General features: G+C 39.8%; 1 protein-coding gene across 2 annotated transcripts in view; it reads right to left on the reverse strand.

Annotated features, from left to right (window-relative positions):
- Window positions 1-3,632: 3,632 nt before the first annotated feature.
- Window positions 3,633-12,663, reverse strand: part of LOC122550571 (magnesium transporter NIPA2-like) — a 31,324-nt gene continuing 22,293 nt past the window's right edge. For both annotated transcript variants that reach the window (XM_043691506.1, XM_043691515.1), the window contains 3 exons: window positions 9,056-9,146; window positions 6,652-6,812; window positions 3,633-4,754 (listed from right to left, as the gene is read on the reverse strand). In XM_043691506.1, the coding sequence (XP_043547441.1) occupies window positions 4,105-4,754; window positions 6,652-6,812; window positions 9,056-9,146 (902 nt within the window). In that variant the 3' untranslated portion in view covers window positions 3,633-4,104. The remainder of the gene's footprint in view (window positions 4,755-6,651; window positions 6,813-9,055; window positions 9,147-12,663) is intronic.

Raw genomic sequence — 12,663 nt, forward strand, 5'->3', positions numbered from 1 at the left:
CTTTCCTCCATGTATATAACTATGCTTCCATCTCTGGAGAATATAATCTACCAATAGAATAGGACATACTATAGAGTCATAGAGATGTACTGCATGAAAACAGACCATTCGGTCTAACATGTCCATGCCAACCAGATATCCCAACCCAATCTAGTCCCACCTGCCAGCACCCAGCCCATATCCCTCCAAACTCTTCCTGTTCATATACCCATCCAGATGTCTTTTAAACATTGCAACTTTCCCAGCCTCTACCACTTCCTCTAGCAGACCATTCCACACACGCACCACACTCTACGTGAAAATGTTGCCCCTTAGGTCTTTTTTACATCTTTCTCCTCTCACCCTAAAGCTTTGCCCTCTGGTTCTGGGCTCCCCCAGGAAAAGACCTTGTCTATTTACCCTATCCATGCCCTTCAAGATTTTATAAACCTCTATAAGGTCACCCCTCAGTCTCTGATGCTCCAGGGAAAACAGCCCCAGCCTATTTAACCTCTCCCCGTAGCTCAAATCCTCCAACCCTGGCAACATCCTTGTAAATTTTTTCTGAACCCTTTCAAGTTTCACAACATCCTGCTGATTGGAATATTGTGTGCAATTCTGGTCTCCTTCCTAAGTGGCCTAACCAACGTCCTGTACAGCCACAGGTAACGTAGGTGTCTAGGATGTTGGCTGTATGATACAATTTAAAATATCAGCCTATTGCTGGGCTTATCTGAAGGATTGCATTCCCAATTTTAGCTCAAGCCAAATGATGTTAAATTCCAGGCTGCATGTGTCATAGTTGTACCTGATGCTTCAATTGATATCGGGTCATCCATTCACTTATTTCTTTTAGACTTTTCAGCAGTACTTGGGGAGGAGAGGGCAGAGGGTGGAGATAACTGGTTACTCAGAGCCTTGGTGAGATTGTAGTGAATTCACTCAGCCATCCAGGGTATTTAAGGTATGGCACACAAATCAACTGTGAAATTTAAACTAACTACAATATCTTAGAGGTCTACATTAATGAATCCCTAATGATTTAAGAGATGAGTTTTGGCCCAAATGCTTAGTCTAACATTTATCTTGAAGTAAATATGTAGCAGATGAATTTTAACAATCCATCCTGAAATTGACAGCACTGGAAAAGGTGCAAACGAGTGATAAAATCAAAGATGCATGTGTTTTCAGACTGACTTTCCTGCTTCTCATGCAGGCAGTGGGCCATTCTAGGAATGCATCAATGAAGGAACATGCTTTTGGTTTTCAAATGAGAGTCCATCAAATTCTTTTGTACTTTGTTTACAGGCAGATTGTTCTGTCTTTCCTCTGAGGTCTGTCTGTTGTCTCACATCTTTATACTCTAAGGAAAGCGAAGCAGAGAAAAAGCAATGAACGTCTGGATAGGCCACACGACATGTATTCCCTTTTCTTAAATTTTTTTAAAATTGTTCATTCATGAGATAAGGGCAGTGCCAGCTAAACCAGCACTTATTGCCTATTCCTAATTGCCCAAAGGGCAGTTAAAGTCAACCACATTGCGTTGCTTCTAGAGTCACACGTAGGCCCAACCAAGTAAAGATGGCAGGTTCCTTCCTTAAAGGACATTAGTGAACCAGATGGGTTTTCTACCAATTGACAATGGATTCATGGTCATCATTAGACTCTTTATTCCAGATTTTTATTGAATTCAAATGCTGCTATGGTGGGATTTGAACAAAGGTGCCCAGAACATTACCTGGGTATCCAGATTAACTGTTCAATAATAATAGCACTAGGCCATTCAGGACCGATGAAAGGTTGCAACCTGAAATGTTGACTTCCCTGCTCCTCTAATGCTGCTGGACCTACTGTGCCTTTTCCAGCTCCACACTTAATAATGAGTTGGTAAAGTCGTGCACTTGTCAAGATAACAGCTGTTGACTTATTGGAACAAATGTGTTCTGCCAATTAGGCTATAACAGAAACAGTCTGGCAAAACATTTTGAAAACAAGAAAAACCAGGCAACAGCTAAAACAGCAGAAGACCAATTGGCAAGGAATAGCTTCTGCATTCGATACCAAAAGAGAATGTTAAACATATATGGTCAGTATACTGATTGCAAGCAGAAATAAATGCAAACAAATTAATTTCAATTTGAATTTTTTTGCTTCAATAGCCCTAATTCAATGTGAAATGGACTTAGTCTCAAGTCAATTTCTACTTGGCTTGGACACTATATTGCACAAAACTGACCATTGCTCGTTGACAATTAAGCTTGGAGAGACCAATGGTTGAATTGCCAAGGATATGAAAATGCCATATTGGAACAGGTCTCAATTAAGTTCACTGGTCATAGAATTCCCACAGTGTGGAAACAGACCATTTGAACCAACAAGTCGAGACTGACCTTCTGAATAGCATCCCACCAGACCCATCCCCCTACCATATCTCTAATTCTGCAAACATTTGATGCTAAATTTAGTACCCAAAATTAAATAAAAACTGGCTTAATAACCTGACTCAAGATTAGAGTGGTGCTGGAAAAGCACAGCAGGTCAGGCAGCATCCTAGGAGCAGGAAAATCGACATTTCGGGTAAAAGCCCTTCATCAGGATCAATCATAAGGATTCCTGATGAAGGACCTTTGCATGAAACGTCGATTTTCCTGCTCCTCGGATGCTTTTCTGTGCTTTTTCAGCACCACTCGGATCTAAACTCTGGTTTCCAGCATCTGTAGTCATAGAATCATAGAGATGTACAGCATGGAAACAGACCCTTCGGTCCAACCTCTCCATCCTGACCAGATATCCCAACCCAATCTAGTCCCACCTGCCAGCACATGGCCCATATCCCTCCAAACCCTCCTTATTCATATACCCATCCAAATGCCTCTTAAATTGTACCAGCCTCCACCACATCCTCTGGCAGTTCATTCCATACACATACCACCCTCTGTGAAAAAGTTGCCCCTTAGGTCTTTTTTATATCTTTCCCCTCTCACCCTAAACCTATGCCCTATAAGTTCTGGACTGCCTATTTATCCTATCTATCCCCCTCCATTTTGTAAATCTCTGTAAGGTCACCCCTCAGCCTCCGACCCTCCAGGAAAAACAGCCCCAGTCTGTTCAGCCTCTCCCTGTAGCTCAAATCCTCCAACCCTGGCAACATCCTTGTAAATCTTTTCTGAACCCTTTCAAATTTCACAACATCTTTCCGATAGGAAAGGGAGTCCACACTTTTGCCTGAATACCCTGACTGCTATTCTTGACCTAATAAATGCTAAACAAATAGTTTTCACATCAGAATAAGGCATAATTAGCTAGATCTCTATTTCTGAATGAAAACAAAAGGGCAAAAATTAAAATACTCCCAATGAAAAAAAAGATTTTGCTAATTTTGATCGTGCAATAGTATACACATGAGATTGTTCACAATACAATTACTAATATAGTTTCAATTTATGATACATCTGTAAGAGCTAGAATGTTCAAACATTTTAAAGGAATATCGCTTTTATAAGTAGATGTATCTCAAAAATGAGAGCAAATCTTTATTTATAAAAAAAATTGTGAAATTACACAAACTCAGATTGTCATTCAATGCAACCCATTCAGAATTTTGTGCTTTCATTATAAATCGACAAATATCAATGTCAAATGCCATACAGTGATCAAATGCAAAGATTTAGTTTATTTAAAAAAAAGTGCTGTCAGTTTTAAAAAGCCAGATACTTACAGTACAATTATCTTAACAGCTACCTTGCATTCTGGATTTTAATCATTATACTGCCATGCAAGAGTTCACTTTGACTGTACAGACCAACAAACACTAGAATCACATTATCTGAAGAACAAGTATTTACATTTTGCATCAGTTCCTGTTGCATGAATCCTGAAGTAAACATCTCACACTGAAAGAAACCTATTACTCAAATCAAATATGGTCAAATTCAAGTTATCTGAACTTGAGCACATTTGTTAGGATTTTTGGAAAACTCACTTTTTTAGTGCAAAAACAATCAAAAATAGACTGTACATCCTATAAGTGATCACCAAAGATAATAATTCTAATTTAATAGCAATCTAAAGATAATGGTATTCTTTGATGGGATACATATTAATTCCTCAGAGTGCTGTGCATTGTTATTGTAGGAGAGAACACTCTCTGAAATCAACATTTCTTCTGTTAAAGAAGAGATTTGTTTCACCATCATAAATGGCAGATGGGCTATCCGTATTGTCCAGTAATGCATGGTGGTCATCCTGACCAAATCCATTTGTTTCTGCGTTTGCATTTTTTTTAATAAGAGATATTAATTGTTCCCATGTGAATTGTACATCCTTAAAAGCATGAAGTAAAAAGATGCCCAAGATTATGGTACAGAATCCATTTATAATCCCAATGACATCCTTAATTTCCACATTATTCCATTCTTTGAAAAGGATAACTGAACAAATTATGACAATAGTAGTGAACAATACGTAGTAAATAGGGGTCACTATAGCAGTGTTAAAGGTATCAAGAGCTTTGTTTAGATAATTGATTTGCGTGCTGATGGATATGATCAAAGTACCAAGTAGAATCCAGCTCAGTGGTCTGTTGATGACTGGTTTCTTTTCAAGCAGTTCCTTTATGGCAATACCCAGTCCCTTCACAGATGATACAGAAAAAGCTCCAATCAATGAACAAATGGAGATATAGACCAGTATATTAGTTGGTCCTAGTTTGGGAGCAACAAAGATAATCAGCACCACAGAGACTACGATTATTATGCTGGCAAATGTAAGGAAGCCTGAAAAGAGATAAAACGTAAAAGGTAAAATTATAAACTTAAACGTTGCACTGATGATGTGTAATTTTGTTATATATTTGTGTCTGACTTTGATTTCATTGGTAAATCACAGAAGTATCCAAAACATTTTACATTCAGTAGTGTCCACAGATCAGGCAGAGCTGTAACAATAGGTTTACCTGGTCATTAAATAGGTAGCACAGTTTTTCTTCATTTGCCCTCTCTAATCTTGCCAAATGTGAGTGAAGTAACTAGTTAGCCAAGGCCCAATATGAATGGTTTCATTTCTCTAGATGAAAAAGGCACAATCTCGCTTAATTTTCTTGGGATGAAGCAATTGGACTCTGTCTCAATTAGAACTGGTTCACGTTCTGTCACTTGCAGAAATTAGCTCATCTGGCTACGATGCACACCTTCCTGAAGCCTATTTGTTCTGATAAAATGTGCAAATTCATTTTGTTTAAAACACGACACTTAATCCAAACTTATGAGGATTCCCTGCGTGCATTTCTTCCCTCACCCCTTACCTTTCCTCCAACAATGATAAGGTCCCTCCTGTCCTCATTTACCATCCACCATCCTCCACATCCAAAGGATTGTAAGTCGTCATTTTCTATCACTTTGAATGTGATAAAACAACCAGATATATGTTCCATTCCTGTCCATTGTCAGCCTTCTGCACTGACAATTCCCTCTGGGAAATTCTGTACACTCCTCTTCCATTCCCAACATCTCATCACACACCCATGACACGTTCTCATGCAGTCACAAAAGGTTAATGCTCAAGTAAGCCTTCTCTATCCAAGGGCCCAGACATATCTTCAGGTGAGGCAGTGATTTACCTATTCTTCATTTAATCTAGTCTACAAGATGGACTGTTCTACACTAAGGAGACGAAACACAGGAGGGGAGATTGCTTTGCAGTATAGCCATGCTCCATCTGCAAGACAACCCCAGTTTCCATTTGCCTGCCACTTCAACTCACCACCACATTCCCAAGCCAACATTTCTGTCACAGGTATGTTGCCATGTTACAGAGAGCCTCAGTGCAAGCTCGAAGAATAACATCTCATTTTCCACTTGGGAATCCTGTAGCCTCTAGGACTCAACATCTAATTCAATAACCGTGGAGCCTGATTCCATCCTTCCATGTTTTTACCCACTCCACACCCAGTCCTTTATGAAATGCGTTGCTCTTTGCACAGTGTCCCATTTCCATGTACTCCTCAGTTCATTATCATATTATATGTTTCGCATTCAGCACACCTAACCAATTTTCTCACTCTTATGATGACTTATTCAGCTTTTCTTCTGTCCTGCCCTGCTATCCATAATCTTTTGTTTACCTACCCCCTTTCATATCTCTCTCTCTGGGCTCTGTCTCCACCTACCTGCTCACCTCTCTCCTTGCGCCACCATCCCTCCACTCATAACTTCCCCAATTTCACCTTCAGCATAAATACCACATTTTCCTAGTTACTAACAGTTCTGGTGAGTCACCAGACTCAAAATATAAACTCTGCTTTCTTCCCACACATGCTGAGTTTCTCCAGCAATTTGTTTCATATCTCCAGCATTCACAGTTTTTTTTGTTTCATTATTTTATGGCAGAGACATGGCAGGCTTCTTGTGCCGTAACAATTCTATGTATTCTGTGAAGTTACACAGGCTTCAGGACAACTGCACTAAAAGGTACAAACACAAATAAATATTATTTGCCAATTCTCAAGATCTTTACTCCCAATGAGGGTACGAAGTTAGTTCTAAACTACAAAATGGTCTGTTCAAATATTCTTGCAGTGTCAATTAGAAATGAATAGGTTTAAGGGTCTTTAAGAAATTATATTTGAAGTAGTAATGTACAAAAATACCACATTATAATACTTCTAAACCATACCGGTCTCTTTCAGCTTTTCTTCCATCTCATGCAAAGAATTGATTCCTTCCTCTTCTGGCGAATGGATCACAATTATTGTTGATCCTACAATGCTCAGAGTACACCCTAACTTGCCATGAATGTTCAGTCGCTCATTTAAAATGTACGATGAAAGAATGGCACTGTGAATTACAAAAATGGAAAATTGTCAGGACATTGCTGTATAAGTATTTAAACATTAGAAAATTCTGTACCTTTCATATGAATGCACACAAATCCAATTTTTGGGTAGTTTAGAATTTTGTGTTTTGGTGTCGGGAACAACAGGTCAGATGCAGTGCAGATTAGGTATACCACTATTTTAACATGCTACATTAATTTGGCCTACCTGCACTTTTGTAACATCCTCATTTAACTTGTGAAAATTTTTGTCATATTTACTACCAACTAGTGCTGAGCTATAAATAGTTTTATACTTTAAATTCACTCATTGCAATGAATAAGTTCACCTACTTGTGAAGTTCCTCGGTAATGCAGTGAACCAAAGATTGGTTAAAGTTTTAACGTTTTTGGCAAGGATCCATTCGATGTTATGGGATAAACAGGTCCTGAAACAGCACAGTAAAACTCTGATTCTGTTGTATGGCCACATCAATATATTGTGGTAAAGCAGAGAGCCAACTTGCAGGGAGGTTGTGGAAGGATGTAGCCAAGGAGAAGGCTTAATCTTACATTTGGCCAACAAAACAATTTTTCTGCAGGAAATCTAAAGATGTGCAGGTTGGGTCAATTGGCCATGCTACATTGCCCATAGTGTTAGGTGCATTAGTCAGGGGTAAATATGGGGAATGGGTCTAGGTGGATTACTGAGGGTCGGTGTGCCCTTATTGGGCCAAAGGGCCTGTTTCCTTACTGTAGGGAATCTAATCTAATAAAAAAGACAATCACTAGGTGTTGGGAAATCATGTTACGAACGTACAGGACATTGGTTAGGCCACTTCTGGAAAATTGCATGCAATTCCAGTCTCCCTACTTTAGGAAGGATGTTGTGAAACTTTAAAGGGTTCAGAAAAGATTTACAAGGATGTTGCCAGAGTTGGAGGATTTGAGGTATAGGAAGAGACTGAAGAGGCTGGGTATATTCTCCCAGGAACAGAGGCCGAGAGGTTGTAGAGGTTTATAAAATCATGAGGGGTTTTTCCCCCAGAGTGGGGAGTCCAGAACTGGAGGGCATAGGTTTAGATTGAGAAGGGAAAGATTTAAAAAGGGGCCTAAGGGGCAACTTTTTCACACTGGGTGTTGCGTGTATGGAATGAGCTGCCGGGGAAGTGGAGGAGGCTGGTACAATTACAGCATTTAAAAGGCATATGGATGAGTACATGAATAGGAAGGGTTTAGAGAGACATGGGCCAAGAGCTGGCAATAGAACTAGATTAGGTTAGGATGTCTGGTCAGCTTGGACAAGTTGGACCAAAGGGTCTGTTTCCATGCTGTACATTTCTATGACTATGACTATGACACTGGTTTGCCAATTTTACATTCAATTTCATGGAATGGGATAGGTTGTTGGGTAGTTTAGAATTTTGTGTTTTGGTGTCGGGAACAACAGGTCAGATGCAGTGCAGATTAGGTATACCACTATTTTAACATGCTACATTAATTTGGCCGAATGAAAAACTGAATTAGATCTGATGCACATCGTATGATCCCATTCTGCATTGCTTTAAGACAGATTTTTGTCAGACAAGATGATCAAGAGTCATGAAACCAAAGCCATTTGGATGAAGTTAAGATACTCAGCGAAGGGCTTTTGCCCAAAACGTCAATTTTCTTGCTCCTCGGATGCTGCCTGACCTGCTGTGCTTTTCCAGCACCACCCCAATCTAGACCAATCTTATGTCAGTCTCGCATTCAAGGGTGGCCTGCTTCTCTTGTGTTTTTATCTCATGATCATCTGCCCATTTTTGCAGGAACTTTCTTTGTTTAAACTGGTTAGAAAATAGATCAAGTAAATAACTGATATAATGGTCATACTTTAGCTGCAGGGAAATGGAGTTCGACAGAGAAAAAAAAAAGTGTCCAATTTTCATAAGGACTAATTTCTACTAAGAAATTTAATACAATAGTATGGCTCTATAACAATCATTAGCAAGAATCAGAACAGGACAGTTGATTATTTAGGTTACCGTACATAATTTGATTGCCTTCTCTTCTGCAGACATTACCTTAATCTGGAGTGTAGCCCCACTGTTGTAAACATACCAAGGTGGCTGGCAGCAAGGTGGCTCAATGAGCTGAAACTGCCAAGTGTTGGCTGGCTATTCACTAAACATCATAACCTGATCCGATAGAGCCTCACTTATAACCACATAAATGTGCTTTGTTTTTAAACAGTATTCCAACTGTTGCATTAATAAAAACATACCTTATAAGAACACTTAGCCCACCCAATGGCGTAACCAGTGTAGCAGGTGCAAAAGCATAGGCAGCAAAGTTAGCAGCTTCCCCAGCACCCACTGTAAAACAAAATACAATTTGGTGTAAGTTTAGACTCAAGGAATTATGCAACCTAAGGTTGCAAATTTTGTTTCTTACTGTGCTCTATTCTTTATCTAAAGATGTTGCAAATTCAAAAATATTCAATCTTCTGAACCATCTCAAGTGAAATTACTTTTATGGGAGATACATATGGAGCTTGTTCAGGCATGCTGCTGTGCTCCAGTGAAGCGCAGTGCAAGCTGGAAGAGCAACACCTCATTTTCTGCTTGGGAACTCTAAAGCCTTCTGGACTCTGTAGAGTTCAACAACTGTAGGGCCTGAGGCACCTTCTCCCGTATCCTTACCCCAACCACCACACACCAGGCTTTATCATCATAATGGTCTGCTATTATAGACAACCTATTGTTAGCCACTATTAGTTTCCATTAGCAGCCATTTATTCTCCTGGTCTGATTGTTAGCCACTCCTTCGTCTGTCCAACTGTTCTTTGGGCTGTATTTCGACCTATAATTTACTTCTTACTCACTCCCCTGCCATATTATCTTCTGCATATAAATCAACTTTTTCCTTGCTACCAGTTCTGTGAAAGGGTCACTGGATCCAAAACATCAACTCTGATTTCTCTTCATAGATGCGGTCAGGCCTGCTGAGCTTTTCCAGCATATTCTGTTTTTGATACATATTAAGCTTGTTGCCTGTAGGCCTTTAGAGCTACATTCACAGGACAGACCTGAGAGGACTACAAGTTGGACAGTACTAATTGACAGTCAGTTAACTGGTATTGAACACATGGCTGACTTTGGAACAGAGACCCAAAGAAGGATATTCAGAAGGATATTTATTTTGCAATTATATAAATTGTGATGTAGAGGCAAGCAGAATCATGATGAGTTTTGATTGAGTGGCAGAAGGACCAGTAACCAGAGGACACAGATTAAAGACAATGTAAAAGAACCAGAGGTAAAATGAAGTCAATAAAGATTTCGCACCAAGTAGTCATCCAGAATGCATTGCCAAAAAGATAGAAGCATCCTCAGTAATTTTCAGAGGGGAAATTGAATAAATGCTTGAAGGGAGAAGTTTACAGGTTTAATTCTGTCCAGATAAATGTCCAGTGCAATGTTAATATTAATCAGACATCCCAGAGAGAAGCATTACAGGGTTTCTATTCATTTTCTACCTGATGGGCAAGACCCTCAACTCACTAAATTGATAACTCAACTGATTGATTCCCTTGCTATGACAATAAATCAGATGTTTTCGAAGAAAATGGACTTTTTTTATTTATATGTTTCCATGACTTTTCTCCAATGTCACTCAGAGCAATGTCTTGCAAAATAATTTTCAGCTGGAGACTAAGAGTGATTCTGGAGGGTTGGGAACCACAATCTGGGCAAGGAATGTTATTTATACCAGGTTTTGCACTTTAAAAAGGTCATTCTTGCAATTGATTTTGAATTCTGCAGCGGTTTCTTAAAACCTTGCAGTTATGTGGCCACTCTTCTGTCAAACATTTCACACACAATAACAGACATTGAAACTTTCAGAAGAACATCACTAGATGGTACCGCAACATTCTGCAAGACAAAATAACAAAAGTGGTTCAGCTTACTACTGATATAAAGCTGTGATCTGAACAGCTTACACTGGGTCTTTGATAAGAACCAGAAGTCAAGTGCAAAAAGAGAAGTGTTTTTGGGATTCCTGGCAATTTTGCAGGGTGAATAGACCTTAACAATTGAGTTGTACTCCCTTCTGTATACTAGGTCAAAGGATAACCTACAGGAGGTGTTAAAGGATGGATAAGACAAATTATTTCATTTGGTTGTGGGACTCCAAGGAGACATTCCTTCAAAAACCACAATAGAATTAAGGATGATTTCTTTAATCTCCTAGCTACACAAAGTGTAGCAGAAATGTGGAGCATTCCTTCCCAAAACACTGTTCAGGGTACACCAGCAGAAAGTGTTGTAACTGAATTGTGTAGATTTTTGTTAAGCATGGGTTAAGAAATTAAAGCGGGTGGATATCATTGAGGTATAGGAGATCTCACTGAATACCAGAAGATATGTCTACTCATGTTCCTAGTATATTATCATATCACAGGTAGTAAAATCTGGAAGACAGTCACACTCCAAGTTTCAGGATACGCAGAACAAATGGATTGAGGTTTTTAGAAATTCTTTACAATTCCTTTAGAAATTTAGAATGTTTCTCAGCAAGAGGTAGTTTCATGCTGCTAAACGAATAACTTTCCATTGTAGATTAAAGAAAGTTGATAGTGTGCAAGTGCCAGATCCATAACACCATAAGGTGCAGTATTTTGTAGAGGAATAACACGGTGTTATTTCCTGGGTCTGTAGATTGTGAAGGAGCAAAAATGACCTTTGCAATATGTACTTCTTGTCAGCTGTGGGAGTTTAAAGAGAGTTTAAGGGTTACTGCGGATTATATCTGCCATAAATGCTGTTGGATGTGAATCTTATTAGATCGAGTGAATCGGTTGGAGAGACAGATAGAAGCGATGAGGAATTTGCAACAGCAACAGTATGTGATGGATGGCAGTTATAGGAAGAGGGGAAAAGTCTCAGATACACACAGTCACAGAGATGAGTTAACTCCAGGAAGGGGAAGAGAGGTGGGCACCTAGGACAGGAGTCTTTTGTGGATATACCCATTTCAAACAGGTATGCTGTTTTGGAAAATGTAGGGGGTGATGGATTCTCAGGTGAATGTAGCACGAGCAGCCAAGTTTCTGGTATTGAGACTGGCTCTCATGCAACGAGGGGTACGTCGGCTTTCAAGAGATTAATTGTGTTAGGGGATTCTGTAGTCCAAGGTACAGACAGACATTTCTGTGGTCAGCAGAGAAAAAGCAGAATGGTGGATTGTTTCCCTGGTGCCAGGATCAAGTATGTCTCAGAGGGTGCAGAGGGGCCAGCAAGAGGTCATCGTCCACATTAGAACCAACGGTATAGGAAGAGAAAAAGTTGAGATTCTGAAGGGAGATTAGAAAGTTAGGCAGAAATTTAAAAAGGAGGTCCTCAAGGGTAGTAATATCTGGATTACTCCCAGTGTTCCAAGCTAGTGAGGGCAGGAATTGGAGGATAGAGCAGATGAATGCATGGCTGAGAAGCTGGGAGAAGGATTCACATTTTTGGATCACTGGAATCTCTTTTGGGGTAGAAGTGATCTGTACAAGACGAACAGATTGCACCTAAATTGGAAGGGGACTAATATACTGGCAGGGAAATTTGCTAGAACTACTTGGGAGGATTTAAATTGGTAAGGTGGGGGGGGTGGGACCCAGGGAGACAGTGAGGAAAGAGAGCAATTTGAGACTGGTACAGTTGAGAACAGAAGTGAGTCAAACTGTCAGGGCAGGCAGGGACAAGGCAGGATTAATAAATTAAACTGCATTTATTTCAATGCAAGGGGCCTAACGGGGAAGGCAGACGAACTCAGGGCATGGTTAGGAATATGGGACTGGGAAATCATAGCAATTACAGAAACATGGCTCAGGAATGGACAGGA

Source organism: Chiloscyllium plagiosum, chromosome 1, assembly GCF_004010195.1.
Source record: "Chiloscyllium plagiosum isolate BGI_BamShark_2017 chromosome 1, ASM401019v2, whole genome shotgun sequence".
Classification (NCBI taxonomy): domain Eukaryota; kingdom Metazoa; phylum Chordata; class Chondrichthyes; order Orectolobiformes; family Hemiscylliidae; genus Chiloscyllium; species Chiloscyllium plagiosum.